General features: G+C 55.7%; 1 protein-coding gene across 4 annotated transcripts in view; it reads right to left on the bottom strand.

The window, feature by feature from the left end:
• The window catches only part of LOC118989399 (contactin-4), a 398,190-nt gene that overhangs the window by 42,815 nt on the left and 333,905 nt on the right, over window positions 1–21,470 (bottom strand). For all 4 annotated transcript variants that reach the window (XM_037049533.1, XM_037049532.1, XM_037049534.1 and 1 more), the window contains one exon: window positions 5,293–5,420. In XM_037049533.1, the coding sequence (XP_036905428.1) occupies window positions 5,293–5,420 (128 nt within the window). The remainder of the gene's footprint in view (window positions 1–5,292; window positions 5,421–21,470) is intronic.

Below are 21,470 nucleotides of genomic sequence, written 5' to 3'. Positions count from 1 at the left end.
TTCTTTTTCCAGTAAAGGGCTGAGTGGTGAATCCTGCAGGCCAGCTCGTGAAGAGGCCACGCCGAGGACGCCGCATAGGGACGTGTGTGTCCCACTGTCTCTGCCCGGCCGACTGCTCCCGCCACAGAGCCAGCCTGCGAGCCAAGGGTGGGGCGGGGCCCACGGAGGCTGCATATACCGAACTGAAACAGGAATTTCTGGACATTTCACACCAAAAATACTCTGTTTTTTAAGTTTTCCTTTCAACCAGTTAAACCTGTAGACAGCCCTCAGAGCCCCTGGGCCACACAAAAGCAGATGGCCACCCGGACTCGGCCCGCGGGCTGTGGTTTGCCAACCCCTGAAAGATGGAGCATTCTCAGACTTGGCTGGGGATGAATGAAGGACCACAGGTGCTTATTAACCACGTGCCTTTTCCAGGTCTCCCCCACCCTTGTTCAGGTCGCAGGTTTATTAGGGCAGGTGCGCCCTGGGCAACCAGCGTTTCTATTCGGCACCCTATGGCACTTGAACTTGCTTGGCCCAGAGTTCTCGGAGGCAGCACAGGGCTCCTCCACGTGCAGTTGGGTACCGTCAGCTGTGGAGTAGGGTGAGGATATTTCGGATGGAGTTCAGCGAGGTAACTAGGGTAACAGCAGCTGTAACTCAACACCCTTCACTTACTTTTGGGCGGGGGAGGCGGCGAGCAATAGGAGGGGGGACCCCTCACCACAGTTACTGGCTGAGCCACACCCAGGACACATGCTCTCAGCTCCCCTTCTCCAGGACCGCCCGTCACAGAAATCTGTGGAGCCAGGACCCCGGCTGTGCAGGGCGGCTGCTCGGCTCTGACCCAGAGACAGAGTGAAATAAGCAGACAGCGCTGCACACAGTTCTCACCGCGCCGATCACCGCTAAGTCTGTCTTCGTTTCAAGGCCAGATGGTATGCTTTGTGTCAGGATTCGGGGGTCGGACCCAAACCTCAAGTAACTAGCTTGAGAAATGAAATCAGTGAAAGGTAGGAAGTCAGGACCAGACCACAATCGAGAGCCCCGAGCGCCTGTCCGAAGTCTGTGGTCTAGAAGCCCTGCTCAGGCGGAGCCCGAACCGTCACTGTCTGGCGGCTGCCTGCCAGAGACCAGCGGTAACCCCCTGCCCCTGGTGCGGTGCCCTTGTCCCTGCGTGCTCGCCGTGGCCTCCCCGGCCGCCCGCGGGGGACACTATCTTCAGCCTCCATCCCCACCGTGGGGGTGGGGGCGGGGGCGGGGGCGGGGAGGGCGAGCACTGGGTTTGTAGAGCATCATCGGCAACGCCTTCCTATGGCTCCGCCCCACACATTCCGGGCGGTGAACACACACACAGGCACCTTCTCAGGTTCACAGCATCGCCTTCTCTGGCACACGAGCGGGTCCCTCTACAGGTCTCCAAACTGAGTTAAAACCATGCACCGGGTCCTGCTTGGGGAAAAGCTGTTCCGCCTGTGTGGAGGCGGGGCTCAAACACTCTGGTGGGCCAGTCCGGGGGTCTCTGTGTGGCATAGTTCACGGGGGCTCAGAGTGGTCTCCCTGCCTCTCGGCTGTCCAGGCAGGTTTCTGAACTGCATCTCCCAGGGCGCCCCCCACCCTTCCCCTTCATGCTGATGGACGTCGGGACCCTGCACCGAGAGACTCGCACCCTCGAGCCTGTGACCTCGCCGTGGTGGTGGCCTGCCCAGCTCGCACCCCGACCACGTAGAGCCCAGAGCTCTTTCTTTGCCCTGCTTTGTCCCGGGAGCCAGGTGAGAGACAGGGGACCTCTGCGGGGAAGCTGGCAGACGGAGTGCAGGGGGCGGGATGTCCCACATCCCTGCTCGTCCCTGCTCACCTCTGCCACCTGCCGGCACAGCCACCTGGCTCTTCCTGCCCAGCCCTTCCCTTTCCCTCCTTTTGGGAGATTTCAGTCTCAAAGCCGTCTGAGTGCCTCAGCCGAACACGGGCCCAGTGTAGGTGGGGTGTGCTGGCCAGTCACACGTCCCTCTAGGTCCTTCCCGAAGGTCACTGAAAGTTGCTACCAAGTCCTGCTTCCCAACTGTCATGCTCTGTCCTCACGACTTTGCGGACCCTCTAGTGACAATGTGTACTTAGTGCTTTTCTATAAGTTACTCCCTTCTTTACTGAACTATGTTTTTAAAGGAGATTTTAAAAAATCTTTGTCATAATTGGAAAACCAGCATTTTCCTAATACACACTGAAAGAAATTTATTTTAAAAACTGGTTTAGCTACAGACTGTCTGTCTACAACGATCTCTCATTTCATTGTTGGATAAGCATTGTTCACATTTTACAAGGAGGTAAGACATGAAGTGTTTTGTTTCTTAAAACAGGTACAAGCTACTGTCTCTGCAACCTGTCTTCCCACCTGAAGCAGGAGGTGACTGTGGCCCATTTCACCACCGGGCACTGGGGGCTCAGCCACACGATTCAGCCCCTGCTGTGCCCAGGCGCCACTGGGCCGCGAGGCTGCTGGGCTTTCTGGGTGTGAGGCTGCCTGACTGCGAGGCTGGGTGGCTGGCAGCGGCTGTGTGTCCCCCTGGGCCCCCCCCGCCCCCCCCCCCCGACAGGGTGGCTGGGATACGGACTCCAACAGAAACGGGACTTCCTCTCCACCAGCTCCCTTGGCAGCTGAGGAAGTCGGCTGATGAGGGTGGTCACTGAAGGCAGTGGAAAAAAACTGCATGGAAAAAGCCCACGCACGGTTTCTAAGTTCAGCTCTATCTGACCTTCCACACGCTCAGCTGTTTCTTTCCACGGAGCACTTCCCTCAGCTAACGAATATCATGCCCCGGGGGAGGACGTCTCCTAAAGGTACATTTCACTGTGATTTGGGGGGAAAGCACTGCCATTCTATTAAAACAGCAACAGCTAGTGACTCAGGGCCCAGCACAGATAACGCCCCTGTTTTATCACCGACTCTTTGACTACAAAGTCATTAGCATGTCACTCTGTAACATAACACGATCTCACTCAAGCACAGCACAGGGCATTTTAGGTGAAATGTCCCATTACAACCGCAAGTCACTGCACCCACGTTGTTACCCCACCAGCCACGCTCGAGCAGCCTCGTTTCTGCCGGACGCCGCGCCCAACACGCACCGTGGGTTATCTCTGCCACCACCGCACCACGACCCTGCGAGGTCGGCAAAGCCACTGCCCCACCAGGGCTGGTCACCTGACCACCGTCACAGAGCCTGTAAAACGTGAGAAACGTTTTACAGAGCCCCACGCCTCTACTGCTCCTGAAGACTGCTGACCGTATCCACTCCCGCCTCTGCAACTAAGGCGCACTCGGTGACGGGCCCAGCTCTGACCCCCATGCCCTGTTCCGGGGCTCAGGAGCCTACTCCAGCCGAGGCCTCCCGCCCGAGGCTAGTTTCACGAAGGTCGCCGCACTCCCCCTGCCCAGCCCTGCGAGGCAGGGGGAGCACGCAGGCAGCCGCTCCGAGGGGATGATCGGGGGCCGAGGAGGCCGCAGGCGTTGCGAACACGGATCTGCGTCCGAGCCCGGGGCTCCCGGGGCCGCCTGGTATGATGAAAGCCTTCCCCAGGCGGCAGGAGCTCTCTGACTTCCAACCACCCCGGCACACGTAACCAGGTGANGTGACTCAGGGCCCAGCACAGATAACGCCCCTGTTTTATCACCGACTCTTTGACTACAAAGTCATTAGCATGTCACTCTGTAACATAACACCATCTCACTCAAGCACAGCACAGGGCATTTTAGGTGAAATGTCCCATTACAACCGCAAGTCACTGCACCCACGTTGTTACCCCACCAGCCACGCTCGAGCAGCCTCGTTTCTGCCGGACGCCGCGCCCAACACGCACCGTGGGTTATCTCTGCCACCACCGCACCACGACCCTGCGAGGTCGGCAAAGCCACTGCCCCACCAGGGCTGGTCACCTGACCACCGTCACAGAGCCTGTAAAACGTGAGAAACGTTTTACAGAGCCCCACGCCTCTACTGCTCCTGAAGACTGCTGACCGCATCCACTCCCGCCTCTGCAACTAAGGCGCACTCGGTGACGGGCCCAGCTCTGACCCCCAGGCCCTGTTCCGGGGCTCAGGAGCCTACTCCAGCCGAGGCCTCCCGCCCGAGGCTAGTTTCACGACGGTCGCCGCACGCCCCTGCCCAGCCCTGCGAGGCAGGGGGAGCACGCAGGCAGCCGCTCCGAGGGGATGATCGGGGGGCCGAGGAGGCCGCAGGCGTTGCGAACACGGACCTGCGTCCGAGCCCAGGGCTCCCGGGGCCGCCTGGTATGATGAAAGCCTTCCCCAGGCGGCAGGAGCTCTCTGACTTCCAACCACCCCGGCACATGTAACCAGGTGACCCTCAATGTTCCTCTTCAACATAAAAACTGCTGCCACTATCCTCTTCTGGGTATTCTTCTCTGCTGTGGGCTATCTTCCTTCGCAGGGAGGGTGACTGCGACAAGGAGGGGGTGTGACGTGGCCGCCCCCACCTGGTGCAGGGAAGGAAGAAAGCGCGTAAAGAACGACCCCAGCGCAGCGGCAGAACCAAGGAGAACACAGACCCTGGGTTCCTGGGCAAACCTCCGCTTCTGTGGCTCGAGACCCCCAGAAGGTCCCACCCGGGGCTGCGTGACCCTCACTCAGGCCACCGCCGAGACCCCTTCACTCACACGTCCTGTGGAGAGGGTGACATGAAGTGACAGAAACGCAAGCAAGACGCACGCGGAAGCCCCGCCCCTCCTGGGCCTCGGCCTCGCCCCCCACCCGTGGCCGGGGAGCAGATTCCCGCCACGTGGGAGCCAAGAGCGCCACGACGCACGTGGGCCTCGGGGGAGCGCCTGTTCTGAAAAGTGACGGGCCGGCGGGGGGGCGAGCGAAGCCCCCATCGCTCCGAGGAACCGGGGCGGCCCATCACAGAGCGTCAACGCCGCGGCCAAAACGCTGTTTGCTGAAAACAGCATCCGAGTCGAGGGTTTTTAATTTGTCCGCACAGCGTTTCTGGACGTGGGCTTCGAATCTGTGGAGGCCAGAAATGTGACTAAAGGGCCGACAACGACATCGGTTACAAACGCGCAACGGCCCGGCGCCCAGGTCCGGCCGGCTGATTCCCGCACGAGGAGGCAGCCGTCCCGTCGCGCTCGAGGCCGGCACTTCGCTCCGGGCCGGCCGTTGATCACACGCTGGGGCCACGGGGAGTCACTCAGCGAACAGCAGCGCCTGCGCGTGCTGACCTGAGCGGCGCCACCTCCCCACGCCCGTCACCAGAGACGCACCTCCGTGCCCATGCACGGGCGCGCCCATACCTTTCACCGCCAGGCTCCCGGTGCTGCTCGCGGTGCCGAAGTGGTTGGTGGCCACACAGGTGTAGCTCCCAGCGTCGGCCTTCGTCACGTTGACGATTCTGAGGCTGCCGTCTTCGGAAATAGTAATTCTGAAATCAGAGCAGACCAACCCCAAATGGTTAAGCCTGTCATCTTGCACACCCGGAATCACGGCTGCGTCGCTGGGCAGTCTCATCTTTATTTGGGCTCCTTGCACACATACACATGCATGTCCCCAGGATGTGTGACTTATTTAGTACTTTTTACACTTTGGCACCAGGCTCTGAACACCCCTGCTCCCTGGCGAGGGGCGGCTCGTCACAGGTGCCATATGTTCGTCCGGAAACCACTCAGGAGGGAGGAGAGACAATCCCTGGATACATGACTTGGGGCATTGTCGCCCACGGTGTTTTCTTCCACGAGAGAGGCTGAAATTAGATGTGGCACGGTTAAGCATATTTATGGCTGAAACAGGTCAGAAAATGAGTGCATTGTTAAGGAGAGGTAAGAGCTGAAGTTAAAGAAGATAGGAGAGCCCACGACACGGCGTGACTTCGGCAGAGCAGCAAGTGAGGAGGGCACGTCCTGGCGCCCACGACCAGGGACAGACACCCAGCCCCAGCCCCACGTGGGAGCTGTCCCGGACAGGTCCCCACGCCACACCGAGGAGGGCTCTCGAGAGCCCGTGGGCAGCATGCCTCAGCAGGAGGGGAGGATGCAGAGGTGACGAAGACAACCCCACGAGGCGGTGGCCAGGCAACACGCCGGTCCCGGGGTAGCCCCCTCAGGCAGACACCCAGCCAGTCTCCCGCACCCTCCAAGTTCCTCTGCCTCCTGCTGCTCACCACGCCCCTTGCCACGGCCTCCCGAACACCCTGCCCGCTTCTGCTCTGACCCTCCGGGGCCTTCTGCCGTCTGTGGCCGGCGGCTCCTGGAAGACTCAAGCCAGACCGCGTTCCTCACTCGGCAGGCCTGCAGAGCCTGGAAGAACGCCCCTGGAAGAAAGGCCCTTCTGGAAGCTGTGAGGCCTGAAGGGGCCGACTCCACCTCTCCTGCTGACTTCGCATCGCCGTCACCTCTCACCTGTCCGCCAGCAATGTCACTCTCACCCCTGCACGCCCCTGCAGTGTCCGAGTCCCTGTCCTGGGGCCTCCGCCTGTGCTGTCTGCCGCCTGGATGTCGGGACAGAGCTGGTCCCTTCTCACCCTCCAGGGACCCCTGGCCACCAGGGGTCTGGCCTCATGGGGCTGGCGGACTCGGCTCCTCTGCCGGCTCTGAGGAGGCCTGCTTCTCCCCTAGCTTCTGGGGACGTCAGCAATTCTTGGGGTTCCCCGGCTTACAGACACGTCGCTGCTGTGTCTGCCTCTGTCGTCACGTGCCGTTCTTCCCTCGGTCTCTTGTTGTTTCCCCGCTGCAGTGCCTACACCCCCACATGTCCCTCTTCTGATGAGGATACCGTGGTTAGAGGGGTCCCCCCCGATCCAGCATGGCCTCCTCCTCACTTGATCACCTCTGCGCAGGCTCCCTTCCCAGTAAGGGTACGGCCCAGGGCCTCCAGTAGGCGTGGGATTTAGGGATGCACCCTTGAACTGACAGGGTGGCCGGTGTCTGGGTGGAGCGAGCAGCTTCAGGGCTGACTCTGCAGCCGTTAGAGGGCAGGAGGCAGTTTTGCGGCGGGCTCTTCGCAGGGGACTGTCTGCAGGGACATCCAAGCCTCTGCCCACGCTTCCTGCCTGCGATCCCTGCCTCCCCACGTGCTCCCTGGGGGTCCTGTCCCTCTGGGTGGGCCTGGCCACTTTGTAGCTACAGAGACTGGAAATGATGGCTCTTCAGGTGGTGTGTGAGCAGTTAAATGCAGGGAGGCCAGTTTCGGGGTGCTGACGGACAGCGTGCAAAAGTGTGAGCCCGAAAAGAAAGCAAAGATGAGGCCTACCTGCATGTTCAATTTCTCCTTGGACCAATCCAGTTTGTTTATTTGTTGGGTTAAGTCAGAGCTATCTTTTGCTTTGATTACTCTGGCCAATTTGCTCTGATATTAAAATTACAGCCAAAATCAGGGCAGATGGAGAAGCTCTCTCCCACATGGCACCTCTGGTCTTCTGAGCCACCTGCAGGGGACGCTGAGCGGCCCGGAGGGGGGGGGGGCTGCCTGCGCCTGTCCTCCAGGCAGTAAACAGGGAAGGGAGTTTTGGAACAAACACCCGTGAAACAGTCAAAACTTCTAAGGCGAGGGAGGCGGCAACGGAGAGACAGAGTTTTGCAGAGAACGGTTTCTTCAGCTGCTACCTTTATGCAGGATCTGTGTCCATTAATATAAGGTTTAGAATTCCTTTCTCCCACAAACTTACGAGCTGAGATAATTCCAGCGTAACTCTACAAGGCATTCCCCCATACTGTATCTTACGTCCTGTATCTATTTGTATTTTTATCACAGCATCCTAAGTACTGTGACTTTTATGATGAGAAAAAAGATCATTAAACTATAAAGCACGCAGAAAGTGTTAGGTAACAACCTCTGAGGACATGGGAAGAGCTGGGAAAAATATAGATTAACAACCAGGGGACGCTGGCCACAGAAACTCACGGAAAGGGGTCTCGGCAGAAAGGGGCTGCGGGGCCCAGCACGGCAGGAAGCTGACTGCCCGGAGCAGCGCCGGCGCGGGGGGGGCGCAGTGCGCGCTGACTGAGCGGCTGCACAGATGGCTGGGTGCTCCTGGGGGCCTGTGCGGGCGACCACGCTTCGCCTGCACACCCACCCCGAGAGGCACCGCCATTCCAGCTCTTCAGGGGAGGGCGTGAGTGAGACCCCGGGGAGGAAACGGAACGTCCACGGGCCGTGTGGGGACCGTGGAAGGGCGTTCGTACACAGGTCGCCGCCGCGCCCACGCTCGCTGCCAGGCCTGCGCGCAAGAAGGAAGTACAGCCTGAAGCGAGAACGTGATAACCACGAGGAAGAGGCTGCCTTTGAACATAACACTAGCTTTCAGGTTCTAATTAGACACACTCTTTCTTTCTAATCTTACTGTCAAAATTGCTTTTTCTAATATTGAGAAATCTGTGTCTAAACTGAAGTCTAAAAGCAGAAACAGAAATACAGGATGCATAAACACCGGAGGTGGTGCGCGGTGAGGGTTCCTTCACCCCCACGTCAGTTAGGACTGGAGGTGCGCATCGGCTCCTGATCCGGAGGGAAGGCCGCTGCGCAGGCGGCGTGAGTCGGCGAGGAGAGGATGTTTCCCTAACACGAACAGCAGGCCCGGCCACGCAGGTGAAAAGGAGTGTGCGTTTTGCTATGCACCCAACTCTCAGCCCTTGGGGACCTGCAGGACCTTGGCTTACTTGCTTTGATTGTCACCCCAGAACCTTACACTATTCTCGGGGCCGAGAACAAAGTGGACTCTGAGTCCCCACACCTGTCTCGGGAGAAAGCCACCGTCAGGGGCCAGCTCATCCCCGAAGTCCCCGCCCGCCTGCGTGCTGTGGCCTCGCCGGGTCTGTGGTCTGCGCAGGAGCAGACGTTCTGTGGTCGGATCTCAGCTTCGCCGCCCACCTCCGGGGCAGGCACCCGTGCTGCCCATCCTGGGACTCCCGGGCGGCTGGACTCCCTTCCTAAATGCTTGTTAACACGTGACCTGGGGACCTCTCAAGCTCCCTGGGCTCCGGTCTGCCATCTCTAGGAGGGGGGTTGGAAGAGAAGCCCCCCACGTCAGAGGGTTTCTGTGGAGGTTAGATGTGGCAACGCCCGTGAAACCCTGAGAGCTCTGGGGCGCGCAGTGGGTGCCTCACTGTTAGCTGCAGCAACCGTTTTCACTGTCATTACTTTCTGCGTCATCATGCTTAAGAGTCACCACATCTTTAAGTGGCTCGACGTTCGAATTAAAGTAATTGAGGCGAGGAAACTTCCTGTGGTTGCTATAGCTAGAAACCAATGTCCCTTGCCATAAATAGATACTAACTGTGCAAATAAATACGATGAAACCAACCCCAGCTACTGCCCTCCAGCTGGGCACAGTTACCCGCCCATGCACAGAGCCCCGCCTGCTCCCCTTTGGCAAAAGGGGTATCACCTGGGGGTTTGAAAGTGTTCAGACACCCTAGGACCAGACCGACTTTCCCTGCGTGTTCTGGAAAGAATGGAAGAGCCCTGTGCCCTTCGGTGTCAGAGGGTGTCCGTGCACTGGGCACTGCCTGGCGCCACCCGAGAACCTGGAGAGGCGCGAGCCGTGCTCTCTGAGATACCTGTCGGGTCCAGCCGAGGTCCCGGGATCCAGTTCCTTTATAGCATTATGGCCACACAGGCCATCAGCCTGGGACCCTGGGCGGGCCCCTTCCCACAAATTTGAGACATTTCAGGGTGGTCCAATCCACTCCCTCAACTTCCCATCACCCCATCTATCCAAAGGGTGTCTGGAACCAGGGCCCAGGTTGTATACTTCTTCCTGTCTCCCCGTCACTTCCCGTAGTCTGTCCTGTACACAGAGGCGCACGGCGAGTGTGTCGGCTACACTGCATTTGGTCCGCGAGTCTCAGAGCAGCTGCTGACACTTCCTGGCATAAAGACCCCAATCTCTAACTTTTTGGGTGGGTGACGGAGGTCAGAGAGCACTTTAAAAATCAGAAGCAAGTTCTACCCCTGAAACTAAACCCTGTCCATTGTTTTTGAAAGCTTCCCAGCCTCCCAAAGGCCTCCGTGTCTCAGAACCACAAAGAAGAATCAAGGGAACGGAGACATCCTGAAAAATGTCCCCACGTAGCTGTGTGGGCCGCATTTCTGTCTCCTAAAAGCTCTGCGACGTCCGTGCCCAGGGGGACCACGTCTGTGGGCTCGAAGCCTGCAGGTCTGCTTTGCATTGAAGTTTCCGTGGTCGCCCGTGACCTGTCCACAATCCTGTCCGCACTGCGCAAGGTCTCAGCCCAGGGTCACAGGACCGATGTGGCCGGGGGCTGGCTGCTGGTCTGTCTGTCTCTCCCTGGATGGAAAAGAAAGCTGTTTCTTTTCAGGGAAGAGTCTCTATTCTTTTCAGGCAAACCATCGAAAAGAACCGCCAAGGCAGTTCTAACAAGCAGTTCTCACGGTGACAGAACATTCCAGGAACTGGTACGCAGGCCTGATTGTAGGAGCAGCCCACATCTGCAGGGCCCTGTCCCTCCTGCCAAGGGGAGGCTGATGGAGAGGACCCAGGGCTCAGGTGGGAGCCAGGGGCTCTGCGACTGACAGGTGTCCTGGCCCAGGGGCAGATAGGGACTGTGGTGTGCGGTGCTTGGCGTGTTTGATACGAACATGGTGGGGGGGATAGAGAGAAGGGCTCACTGTGAATCCGAATGCTGAAAGCAAAGAGAAGTCCAGCACGCGCGTCTGTCTGTCTGCACAAGGGTCCCTGGCAAACCTTCCCGCCATGCTCCGCACTCTGCACTCCTTGAGAAATCCAGCAGACAAGGCTTGTGTGCAAGGGTTAAACTTGACATAAGGATGAAAGGGATAGAGTAACCCTGGAAATACCGGTAACCTCATTCGACAAAGCAAATGGGCTACCATTAGTTTCAAACAACTCACAGTAGTGAATTACCCAAATTGAATAATCATTAAAAACTGAGGTTGGCTATGATTAACCCCGAAAAGCATGCTTTGTTGCCCTACGTGCCCCACATCTCAGGTCAGGTGACGCAGACTCGATGGATGGGTTTGCCCTAGGTGCACGGTAAGAGCCAGATCAGGAACCCATGAGGAATTTTCTTTGGAGTGTGTGTGCACCTGGGAGTGTGTGCACGCATGAGTGTGTGAGCTAGGTCCAAAAATAAGAAACAGGATGATTATGAACATTTATGAGTTATAGTTGTGGGTGAAAGAAGAAGCTGACGTTACTGGCAAGTTCAGTTTTTAAAAACGAGGAGGCCTGAATAGTGATTCAGGGGGACACACATCGTAGCGGTCAAACGGCAGAGGGAGGCCCCGGTGGCAGCGCACAGCCCAGCAGGGGTCCGTGTGATTAACCAGCAACCCTGCCCAGCACGCCACCGACGAGAGCTGCAATTAGACCTCGGTGCTCGGAAAACGGGAAACTGGGCTTTTCACGTGAGTCTTCAGGGTTGTTTGTCAATAGCTGTGCCCAGCACCACGGAAAGTGCCCTGGAGGAAGCGCAGCTAAGAGAGTGCATGCCCCCTCGCTGCTGCTCACAACCTAATTTGCAAGTTTTCACAGCATCCTCAGAGCGGCCCTGGTGCAGAGAGAAACACCCTGCTGCGGGGAGGTGCCTGTCGGGAAAGGAGACTCCCCAGGTTACCGGACAGCAGAGTTCCCGTGGACGCTGACATTCGATAGGAGCCATTTTCCTTTTACGAAATTAAGTGTAAAATGTACTTTCAAAATATAAGTTGTGCCTTTGCAACTTTCGACTCGGTCTCTTTCTAGAGGCAACGCACTGCAAGGTGTCCACTGCCCCTAACTGACTGCTTCCCAACACTCCAGGGTCACATGTCATTTTTGTGTTACGGGTGAAGGTCGGCACAGTTTGGTGAAGAGCACGTGGTGGGTGTGGACCCCGATGTGCTGGCCGGGGTCCTTGCTGGTTTTCGTTGTGCCACCGGAATAACTTCAGGCTGGTCCCTAGGGTCTCTCTTCTGAGGACAGGGGTAAGGAAGGCCAAGTTCATCACCCAGGCCAGGCGCATCCCCTGGACAGCTGCCGAGTCCTTTCCCTCACTGTCCCCTTGGCCACGGGGCCCTCTCGGGGATTCCAGTCCCTGGACATGCAGGTGGGCCCTGGGACATTTCTTCTCAGCCCTGACACACTTCCTAGGTGGTTGGAAACACGTTCCGAGGGACCGAATGTGCGACTCCGACGACTGTCTCACTTTGGAGGACGCAGGGGAAAAGCACAGTGCAATCAGTTTCCGAGAAGCTTGCGAAGTGCCTTTCTTGTGCGGAGAAACACGCCCTCGCCCACAGATCCTGCACTCGGGCCAGCTGCTGATGGACAGCCTTGGAACTCGGGCTGAGACGGGTGCAGAGAACTGGGGCGCGCCGTCTCTGCTGGTCTGCTCCTGCCGATGCCATCTGCAGGGTGCCCCAGGCCGGCCTTCGGGGATCAGGCCGGCTGCCTTGGTTCCAGCTGAAAAGGGTCGCAGTTCGAAGACAGACGGCCTAGCCCACTTTTCCGGAACAGGACAGCATGGGCCACAGTGGCATCCCTTTGTAACTTTTACAGGAAGTCTCATCAAAATCATTGTCACGTTTTTTTATCAACTCCACTGACCTTTTGGTTTGAAAGCCCAAGTGCCTTTCCTCCCAGACTTAGGCTTTTAGAGGGTGGGCTGGCTCTGGACGGACGGGCCGGAGTTGGAGGCACACGTGGCCGGTGTGGGTGCGGGAAGGCCACCCCCGCTGTTGGGGGCCACTGACTTCATACCTGCTTCTCCCAGGGGTTCTCGCAGTCCTTCATATCCTTCCAGCAAGTTCCCGTTTGCCTGAGTTAGCTACAGTTATTTCCGTTCATGGCAGCTAAAGAATGCTGACATGCTGACACGTCCAGCCTGGCAAATGAAGGCCTTGGGGGTCCGTGGGGACAGGACAGGGCAGTTTTTAATGCTTATTTATTTATTTATTTATTTATTTTTAGAGAGGGGGAGGGAAGGAGACAGAGAGGGAGAGTAACATAGGTTGGTGGCCTCACACTCGTCCTGACCAAAGACCAAACCTACAACCCGGGCACATGCCCTGACTGGGAATCGAACCAGTGACCTTTTGCTCTCCTGGATGGTGCTCAGCCCACTGGGCCACAGCAGCCGGGGAGGCTAACAGGACAGCTTTCCAGTATTTGGAAGAGTATCTTAGAGAAGAAAGCCGGGCTCCTCCTGCACCGCACCAGGGAGCTGGCTGGAAACTCAATGATAAACCTCTGTGCACAAACACTGCAATAAATAAGAATCCCCCTGGGGTGCAACTCTCCATGAAAGGCACGGGGTTCTAGTACTGGAGACATGTTTGGCTTGGGGCGGGTGGGGGTGCCACACAGGCAGGTTTTTCTCGGGGGGGGGGCTCGAGGGTTAGCGGGGGTGCTGGTCAAGGTGGGCACATTCACCAACTCCCCAGGTCCAGGTGCCAGCTTCTGCACAACTTAAATTTCCCAGTGTCACTGTCTCGGGCATGTTGTTGCCAGAATATGCTCCTCAAGCTTAAACAGACTTTGGCAAAGAAGAAAAAGGCCACGGATTCTTACAGGGAGGACCGCTAATGGCAGACACACAAACCCTTCCCGTATCGAACAGACGGAACACGCCAGAGAGTGTTTTCTGGGCCAACTTCTCCCTGTAAAATGTTCTCCCACACAGGTGGCTTTGTGTCCCCTCTCAAAGCGTGACACTGTGGCTTCACTGGGATCTGGTCATTCCATCCCCTCCAGGCCTTGCTGACGTGTGGGGAAGGACAGTAACAGCATTTGTCCCTCAGCTGTTAGCCAGAGTTGCTCCACGGGGCTGTCTCCCTGTGACCAGGTGGTCTGCTTCAGAGGGGCAGGCTATTTCCAGCAGGAAGTGGGTAACGTTTGGCAGCGCAGGCCCTGGAGCAAATCCGTGTGTTCTTATTTTTATGTAAGGCAGCCTGGAGGGCTGCCAGCCGTTATATTGAAGAGAATCCTATAGTTGCTGAGAAGCCACTATGCGAGACGCTGCCTGCTGCGTTGTTCCGTGGCCCTCTGTGAGCACGCCCATCAGCCACCTACTGTTGCAAAGGACCCTGAGCTCCGCTGCCTGGATGGCGAGCATCTGTGAGTGCTGGCTGGGGTGGCAGGCGTGCCCGGGCTGTGTGTCCCTTCCCTATCCAGCAGGCTCCCTTGTCTTGTTTGCAAGGTAGGGGCGGGTTTTGAAAAGCTGCCAGGGGGAGCTCCCATGTGCCAGTATTTTTAAAGCAGCCGCTTGCATGAATTTTGCTGAGCGAGTCGTGTGGCCGAGCTCAGTGTCGATGTGGGGAGGTGAAGACAAAGGGTACGGGCCTGGGCAAGTGGAGAATGTGGGGGGCGTTCATGCAATCCCTCTGCTACTGGATTCAAGTAACAGAGTTCAGGTTTAATGTCAGAAGAAACGTCTTCTCTTTGCAAGAATATTTTTCAGGCAATAAACTGGAGTAAGTCACTTATTTCCCCTTTGGCTTGAGATACTAGGAAGCTCAAAATACTAACGTTCATTTAGTTCAATCATTATTAATGTGCACTCTCCCCTGCTTCCACAGGGTGTAAATGTTCTATTTTCCTGGTCTTATTGTATAAAACTTGTATGCTAAGCTGTCTCAAGGTTTTGTGGTTTTTTGTTTGTTTGTTTTGTTTATGAGAGAGAGATACTAATGAAAAAATCAATACAGTTAAGGCTGAGAAAGTTCTGTGATTTAAAGGGGCAGCAGTCCTTATTACACACGACATTCTCCTGGTCCTACTGTGTGCCGAACTGACAGGTGCACACCTCAACCAGTGTTTTAGGGTATTACCTCAAGTCAATTTCCACTGAGGATGCTGTCTTCTACAATCTGCACAGGTTCACTGACAGAAACGTTTTAAAATTCCGAACCAGTTAACAAGGTGACAGATGTAGAGGAAATTTAGCTGCAAATGAAGTTCTTCAATCTCGTTTTGGAATATTTTCTTAAAGCTATAACGAGACACATTTCCAAAGGCCTTTGAAGACAGTGCGGTGGTTCACGCCTTCGGCCGGGAAATATCACCAGAGCCTTGGCCTCGGAATTGGAAACGCTGACTTGAAATATTTTTATTGAAGTTGTGCCACAGTTAAATAGAACTGGAAAGTTATTTAAACTGGTTTTAACATTTTCTTACGTATTTCCTCACAACTCACAGCAAACTCTCAAAACTGGTGAGACAAAGAATTAATAGGCATGAAATGTCTTTGGGGGCATTTAGCTGGAGAAGAAGCTGGAGAATTGGTACAGATCCCAAATTATTTCTGATAAGCTGAAGATTTCTTTCTGATAAATCGGTCACTCAGAAATAAATAGCATGGGTCTGAAAATAAAGAATCAGTTCTTCCAATTACGTGTGGATGGGTCAGGCATCAAATCTAATGGGGAGGAAATGATTTATATAAAATAATAATTGGACTGTGGATACCAATTCTAAAGGGGCAGGAGAGCGCCTGGCTGCTTTCCACACAATGCGTGGAGAGGTGTCAACGTGCCCAGCGCTCTCGGTGAGTCACGCCAGCCCATGGGGTTCACGCACACCCCCTGGGGACTGGGGGACGTTGGGGTCCCACCGCATCGAATACGAGGAGGAGCCACTGACACAGAGAGCTTCCCGCCGGCCTCCGTTGGGGTTGGGGACATAACTGGAAATAACCGCCTCTGAAAAACTGTTCTGGAAATACTCCCCGCCTCTTTGTTTTTAATATACTGCCCCCCTGGAAGCTAATTTTCCTGACCCGAAAAGGCTTGAAAGGATCACATTTTTTTCTTGAGTTTGAGATACTGCTGTCCTTCTCTGTAGTGACGGTTATTCCCACGCTCCAAGGCGTCATCCCTCCTCACCACCCCGAAGGGCTCCTGCGTTTCACTCAGTGTGGCCGGCCCCGCACCTGGGTTCAGGGAACGCCCCCAACCCTGTCACAGGTGTCTCTGCCTGTGACAGGGCTGTGGCCACACAGGGCACTGCTTTTCAGACTGACTGCTCTCCATAACGCGCGTCCACGGCTCCTCCCTGCCATTCCTGGGACCGGCAGTGGGTGTGTTTTCAATGACGGATATTTCGCTGTCCACCTGCACCATGGTCTGTCTGTCCGCCCACCTGCCAAAGAGTGTCTCCACTGCTTCCAAGTTTGGGGCAGCTGGGAACAAAGCTGCTAGAAGCATCCACAGGCAGGTTTCTGTGTGACATACATTTTCAACTCTTCCAGTTAAATTCCAAGGAGTGTAATTTCTTGATTGCGTGGTAAGAGGATGTTTAGTCCTGTAAGAAACCATGAACTGTATTTCCAAGGAGTTGCACCGTTTTACATCCACACCAGTGGTGAATAAAAGCTCCCAAACCCTCACTTGTGTCTGGGCATTCGTGTTCCCGACTCTGGGCGTTCTAACAGGTGTGTAATGGTGCATCGCTGGGACTTGAAGGTAAGTGTTTCTGATGACAGGTGACGTGGAGCATCGTTTCATGCGCTAAGGCCCCATCTTCACATCTTCCTGGGGGAGCTGTACAGTAAGGTCTTTGGCCCCTTTTTAAATTGCGTTGCTTTCTTATTGTTGAATTTTAAGAATGCTTTGTATACTGTAGACAACAGTCATGTATCAGATGTGTCTCTTACAAGTATTTTTTCTGAGTCGTTGGTTAGTTGCTTCATTCTCTTCACAGTGCTACTTGCCAGGAGAATTTTTTTGGGGGGGGGTCATTTCTATTGAACTTTCTACCTACGACCATGTCATCCTCAAATACATTTTTACTTCTTCCTTCTCAATCTGTACACCTGTTCTTTCCTTTTCATGTCGTATTTCATTAGCCAGGACCTCCAGTGCAATCGTGAAAAGTCGTCACGGGAAGGGAGGCCCTTCACCTTGTTCCTTGTTCCTGACCTTCGTAAGAAAGCTCTAGTTTCTTACCGTGAAGTGCGGCCTGAGCCGCAGGTTTTTGGTGGACATTCTGTGTTCACCAAGATGAGGAAGTTTCTGTCTGTTCCCATTTCCTCAGAGAGGTGGTTCCGAGTGGGTGTTGGATTCGCCAAGTCCTTTCCTGCCTCTGTTGATTTGGCCATGTCATCTTCCGTGTAACGGACGGGTTGCATTAACTGCTTCTCAAGTGCTGAGCCAGCCTTGCACGGTGGGTCAGTCCCACCTGTCCGGGGTGCAGGACTCTCCCCACACTCTTTTGTATCAGATGTGCTAGCACTTTGCGGAGGGTTTCTTTTGCACCTCGGTTCACAGGAGACAGTGATCTGTAGTTTCTTGTGATGGCTTCGCAGGGATTTGGCGTTAGGGACCTTCTGGCCTCACAGAGCGAGTGAGGAAGCAGCCCCTCTGTCCCCACCCCCCGAAGGCCCGCAGACCGCTGGTCCGGCTCACTGGGGAGTGCATCTGCGCAGTGGGGCGATGTTTTCCAAGGTTACAGGTTGTTGACTGAGTTTCTCTAAGGGACACAGGCCTGTTTGGATCGCCTTTTTGCTCGGCCTGGGCTCTGGCCGGCTGTGCCCTCCAGGACCGCGCCTGTCTCCTGCCCTCTGTCAGGCTTGTGGGCTCTTCGCCACCTCCCGTCCAGCGGGGGCCCCTCCTTCAGGTCTGGTTTTGGTGATTTGTGTTCTCTCCCCTCTCTCTTCGTTAACCTGTTGTGGCCCCTGCTTTCAATTCTGTGAGGCTGCGCCTACACAGGAAGTTGCTCAGTCATGTGGTCATCGCATCTTGGATTTTTTTGGAGAAACTTCCATCCTGTGGCCCACAGTGGCCGCACGGTTTTACGTTCCCACCGGCAGCGCACAAGGGTCCTGATGCTTCCGTGCCGCCTGCTGACCGCTGCCGCCTGTCCGTGTGGCTGTGCCTGGCACCCCCGGACCCCACCCAGTAACAGCGGCAGGAAAAACTGCTGCTCCCGGAGGACTGTCTGCTGAGGTCTCAGAAGAAACCTCACAGGCTAGAAGGGACTGGGGCAAGACGCATTCCAAGTCATGAAATCCAAGGACCCACATCCAAGATTGCGCTACCCAGCAAAGCATCATTTAGAATAGAAGGACAGATAAAGTGCTTCCCAGATAAGGTCAAATTCAAGGAGTTCATCACCACCAAGCCCTTATTATATGAAATGTTAAAGGGACTTTATCTAAGAAAAAGAAGATGATCAAACCGACGAGCATTAAAAGGACAACAACCTCACAACTATCAACAGCTGAACCTACAAAAACAAACAGCCAGAACAGGAACAGAATCACAGGTTTGGAGATCATTTGGAGGGTTAGCAGTTGGGAGGGGGCCGGGGGACAGGGGGAAAAGGTGTAGCAAATAAGAAGCACAAACTGGCAGGTTCGGAATAGGCAGGGGGATGTTAGGAGCAAGTACAGGAAATGGAGAAGCCAAAGGACTTACAGGCACACGGACAAGAACAAAGGGGGGGAATCACTGGAGGGAGTGGGGGTGCTGGGTGGAGGGGGCCAGGGGGGAAAATTGGGACAGCTATAACAGCATGACCAATAAAAGAAAAAAGAAAAAACTGGGGCTCATTGAGCGGCGGCCGCGTGGCGCCGCCCCCCGTCCCGGGAGTGAGTCCTGGGACCCAGGCTCACACCGAGTGCAGAGTGGAGTTTGCTCTGGCCGTAGTGACCCGAGCGGTGGCCACATCACCCCGCCTGAATCAGGAGCCCGCCGTGGAGCTTGCTCCGGATTTTCTGGGAAACGATTCCCACTCTTTCTTTCCGTAAGGGACTCCCCGAAGATGTGAGGCCTGGAGCTGCATTTTTGGCTGGGAGGAGGGAACCTGTGGAGAACGCAGTCGGCCGGGGAGGAGCAGAGCTCAGCTGTGAGAAGAGGCCCATGCAGCACCCCGACCGCCCGAATACGTTCACCCCACAGCGCAGCTGGCGGGCCCTGCCCCAGGCGAGACTTATCTGCACTTTGTCCTCAGTCCTGGGGGACATAGGAGGGGCACCCGAATGAAACCAGAGTTTACTTATACACGTCACATGCGTGTTCTTCCATGTTTGACCTGCAGTCACCTCCCAAGTCCTCCCCATGGGAGGCAACGCAGTGATCTAGGAGCGTTGTCCACGGCTCCTGACGGGGTCGCGCTCGTCCATTCCGATGCCTTTCGGTGCTTCTGCCACTTTCGTTCCACCTCTTCCACGTCCACAGAGTGCTTCCCCTTGGGGACTTTTGTCATCCAGGGGCACAAAACACAAGTCGCAGGGCGACATCAGGTGAACAGGGAGGGTGGGGCACGGGGGTCATTCCACCTTGGGTCAAAAACTGCTGAACGCTCAGCACCTGTGGGCAGGTGTGCTCACAACTCGCCCATCATGAAACGGACAGACAGGTCGAAACAGTCTTCCAAACAAGTCACTGAGGCTGAAGGCAGCCTCTCACAACACCGCCAGCTGGTGCTCCGGTCCAGACGGGCTCCTAGAACGCTCACCTGGGGGAGGGGAAGCCTGTCCTACAAGGGCCCACCTTCCAGAAGGTAATTCCAGTTTTCGGCGGGTCCCCCCTCATATAATCTCTAAGGTGGATTTTTTTCATCTAATCTTGACTGTTATGTGTGACTTCTGAAGTTCAACCCTTAGATCTCGGTGGGCGCCTGGTGTCTCCTCCACCTGCTGTTTCTAGCGGCCCATTTAACTCTGGAATATTTTAGATGTTTTTCACGGCAGGTTTGCCCTCTTGATTAGTTCTGCTTTCGCCAACATGAAGTGAGGCTGCACCGCTGGGGAGCCTATTGCTGGGGATTGGCACGTGTCCCCTCTGAGAGCTCCAGGTGACAACGCAGGACCAAAGTGAAACATCAGTTCTATAACCGACTTAATTCTGACAGTAGGAATTCGTAGAGTGAGAAAAAGGGATTAGAAAAGAACATCCAAGACTTTTAAATCCAAACACACTTGTCCAGAAAGAGCAGCTCAAAACCCACGAGGCGCAGCGGCTGGACACAGAAAGCCCCGTGCGGCCTGGCTGTGGTGGCCCCTGGACCTGGGCTGCCAGGCTGTGAGGCGGTCCCCCCGCGAGACCAAAGCTGCGGGAGCTGTGGGTCCCGGGTACCAGAAGTTCCGACTCCTCCCCAGGCACGCACCCCCACCCCCCACCCATGGAAAGAGGAGGAAGAAGTCAGACGCTGCTGGCTCCATGGATTCGGATGGTGCGTGTTCTGGGGACCACCCAGAGGCATTCTCTGTCGACAGAATGAAATCCAAAGGTCAGAGGAAAAAACTGATAACTATAATTGCAGTTTCCTTGAGGCACCATATTTGATGACAAGACATTTGACACAATGACAATTTGATACGTGGAGGGTAGAAAGAGCAGACTCGCTGTCCGTCGGTAGTAACTCATCCTCTGCACGTCCCCCCTGGGCGTGGGGTGCGCAACTCTCATGAAGAGCCTTCTTCGCCGAAGCCAAAGAAAGAAGGCGAAAGACTTGTTCATTTTGGCGGAGTTATCGCTTTCTCTCTGGAAGACGAGGTGACCCGGTGCCATCCAGCCGAGGCTTCGGGGGGCGCTGGGTGATGGGCAGGCCATCGGGGTACCGTTCCGAACGAAAATAGTCTTCCTCAGGTCCGGTTTGCAAAGCTGAGCTTGTCCTGCATGACACCCGCAGACATCCCGTCTTGCGAAGGGTTGCGCGCATTGCAGAAAAGTGGGTTTGGGGAGGGGTGCCCAGAAACCCTCAGTGCGCTCAGCGAGTCCAGCTGTGGCCAGTCTGCGGTCTCCTGTTGCCTGGCAGCCCGCCGGCCTGCGCATCGCGCTGCTGCTTCAGGTCTGCACCCTGCGGGTGGCTCCGGAGGAGCAGCCTGGCCCCGAGGAAAAGAGAAGTCTGCTGCGAACAGTCCGCGGGAGGTTGGGGTGGGGGGAGGGTGTTTCAGCTCCAGGAACAGTGAGTGCAAAGGTCCTGAGGCAGAGAAGAGCGTGAGGCCTTGGACTACCTGCAAATCTGGTGTGGCCGCAGTCGAAGGGCCGGCGGATGGCAGGTGGGGCCCGAGAGAGGAGCAGAGGGCCCGCTCTGCGGGACTTTGTGGGGCCGGGCAAGGAGGGACGGCAGGGGCGGGCAGCTGTCTGCCCTTGAAACAGACAATGACCGGATTTTGCCGTGTACACTGCGCGCTCACACTTTTGGCCCAAACTTTCAGGGAAAAAAATCTTTCATTTTAATTCTTTAACTGAATTACTTATTTATTTATATTTAGAAACAAAACCGATGATCGTATTCCAGGGTATTATTTTGCAGACGCATATCATCACTGCTTTCTAGAGTTACACTTTTAACACACGAGCATAAATAAGAGAACTGAACACATTTACACAGATATGGAATTAGTCCAGCCCGTGTACAATGCGCATCCTTAGTTTTCCCTTATAAATCGGGGCGAAAAGTGCGCACCACACAGGGCGAAATGCCGCTCTGCGTTTACTTCATTTGCCTCCTTTATGACCGTCTGAAACGTCACTTAGTGTCCCAGAGTCTGGGGTTTCTAATATTAAG

The sequence above is a fragment of the Sturnira hondurensis genome, unplaced genomic scaffold (assembly GCF_014824575.4).
Source record: "Sturnira hondurensis isolate 20B ecotype Veracruz unplaced genomic scaffold, ASM1482457v3 Scaffold0006496, whole genome shotgun sequence".
Lineage (NCBI taxonomy): Eukaryota > Metazoa > Chordata > Mammalia > Chiroptera > Phyllostomidae > Sturnira > Sturnira hondurensis.
Note: the sequence above shows the minus strand (reverse complement) of the source record. Positions and strands in the feature narration are given on the sequence as shown.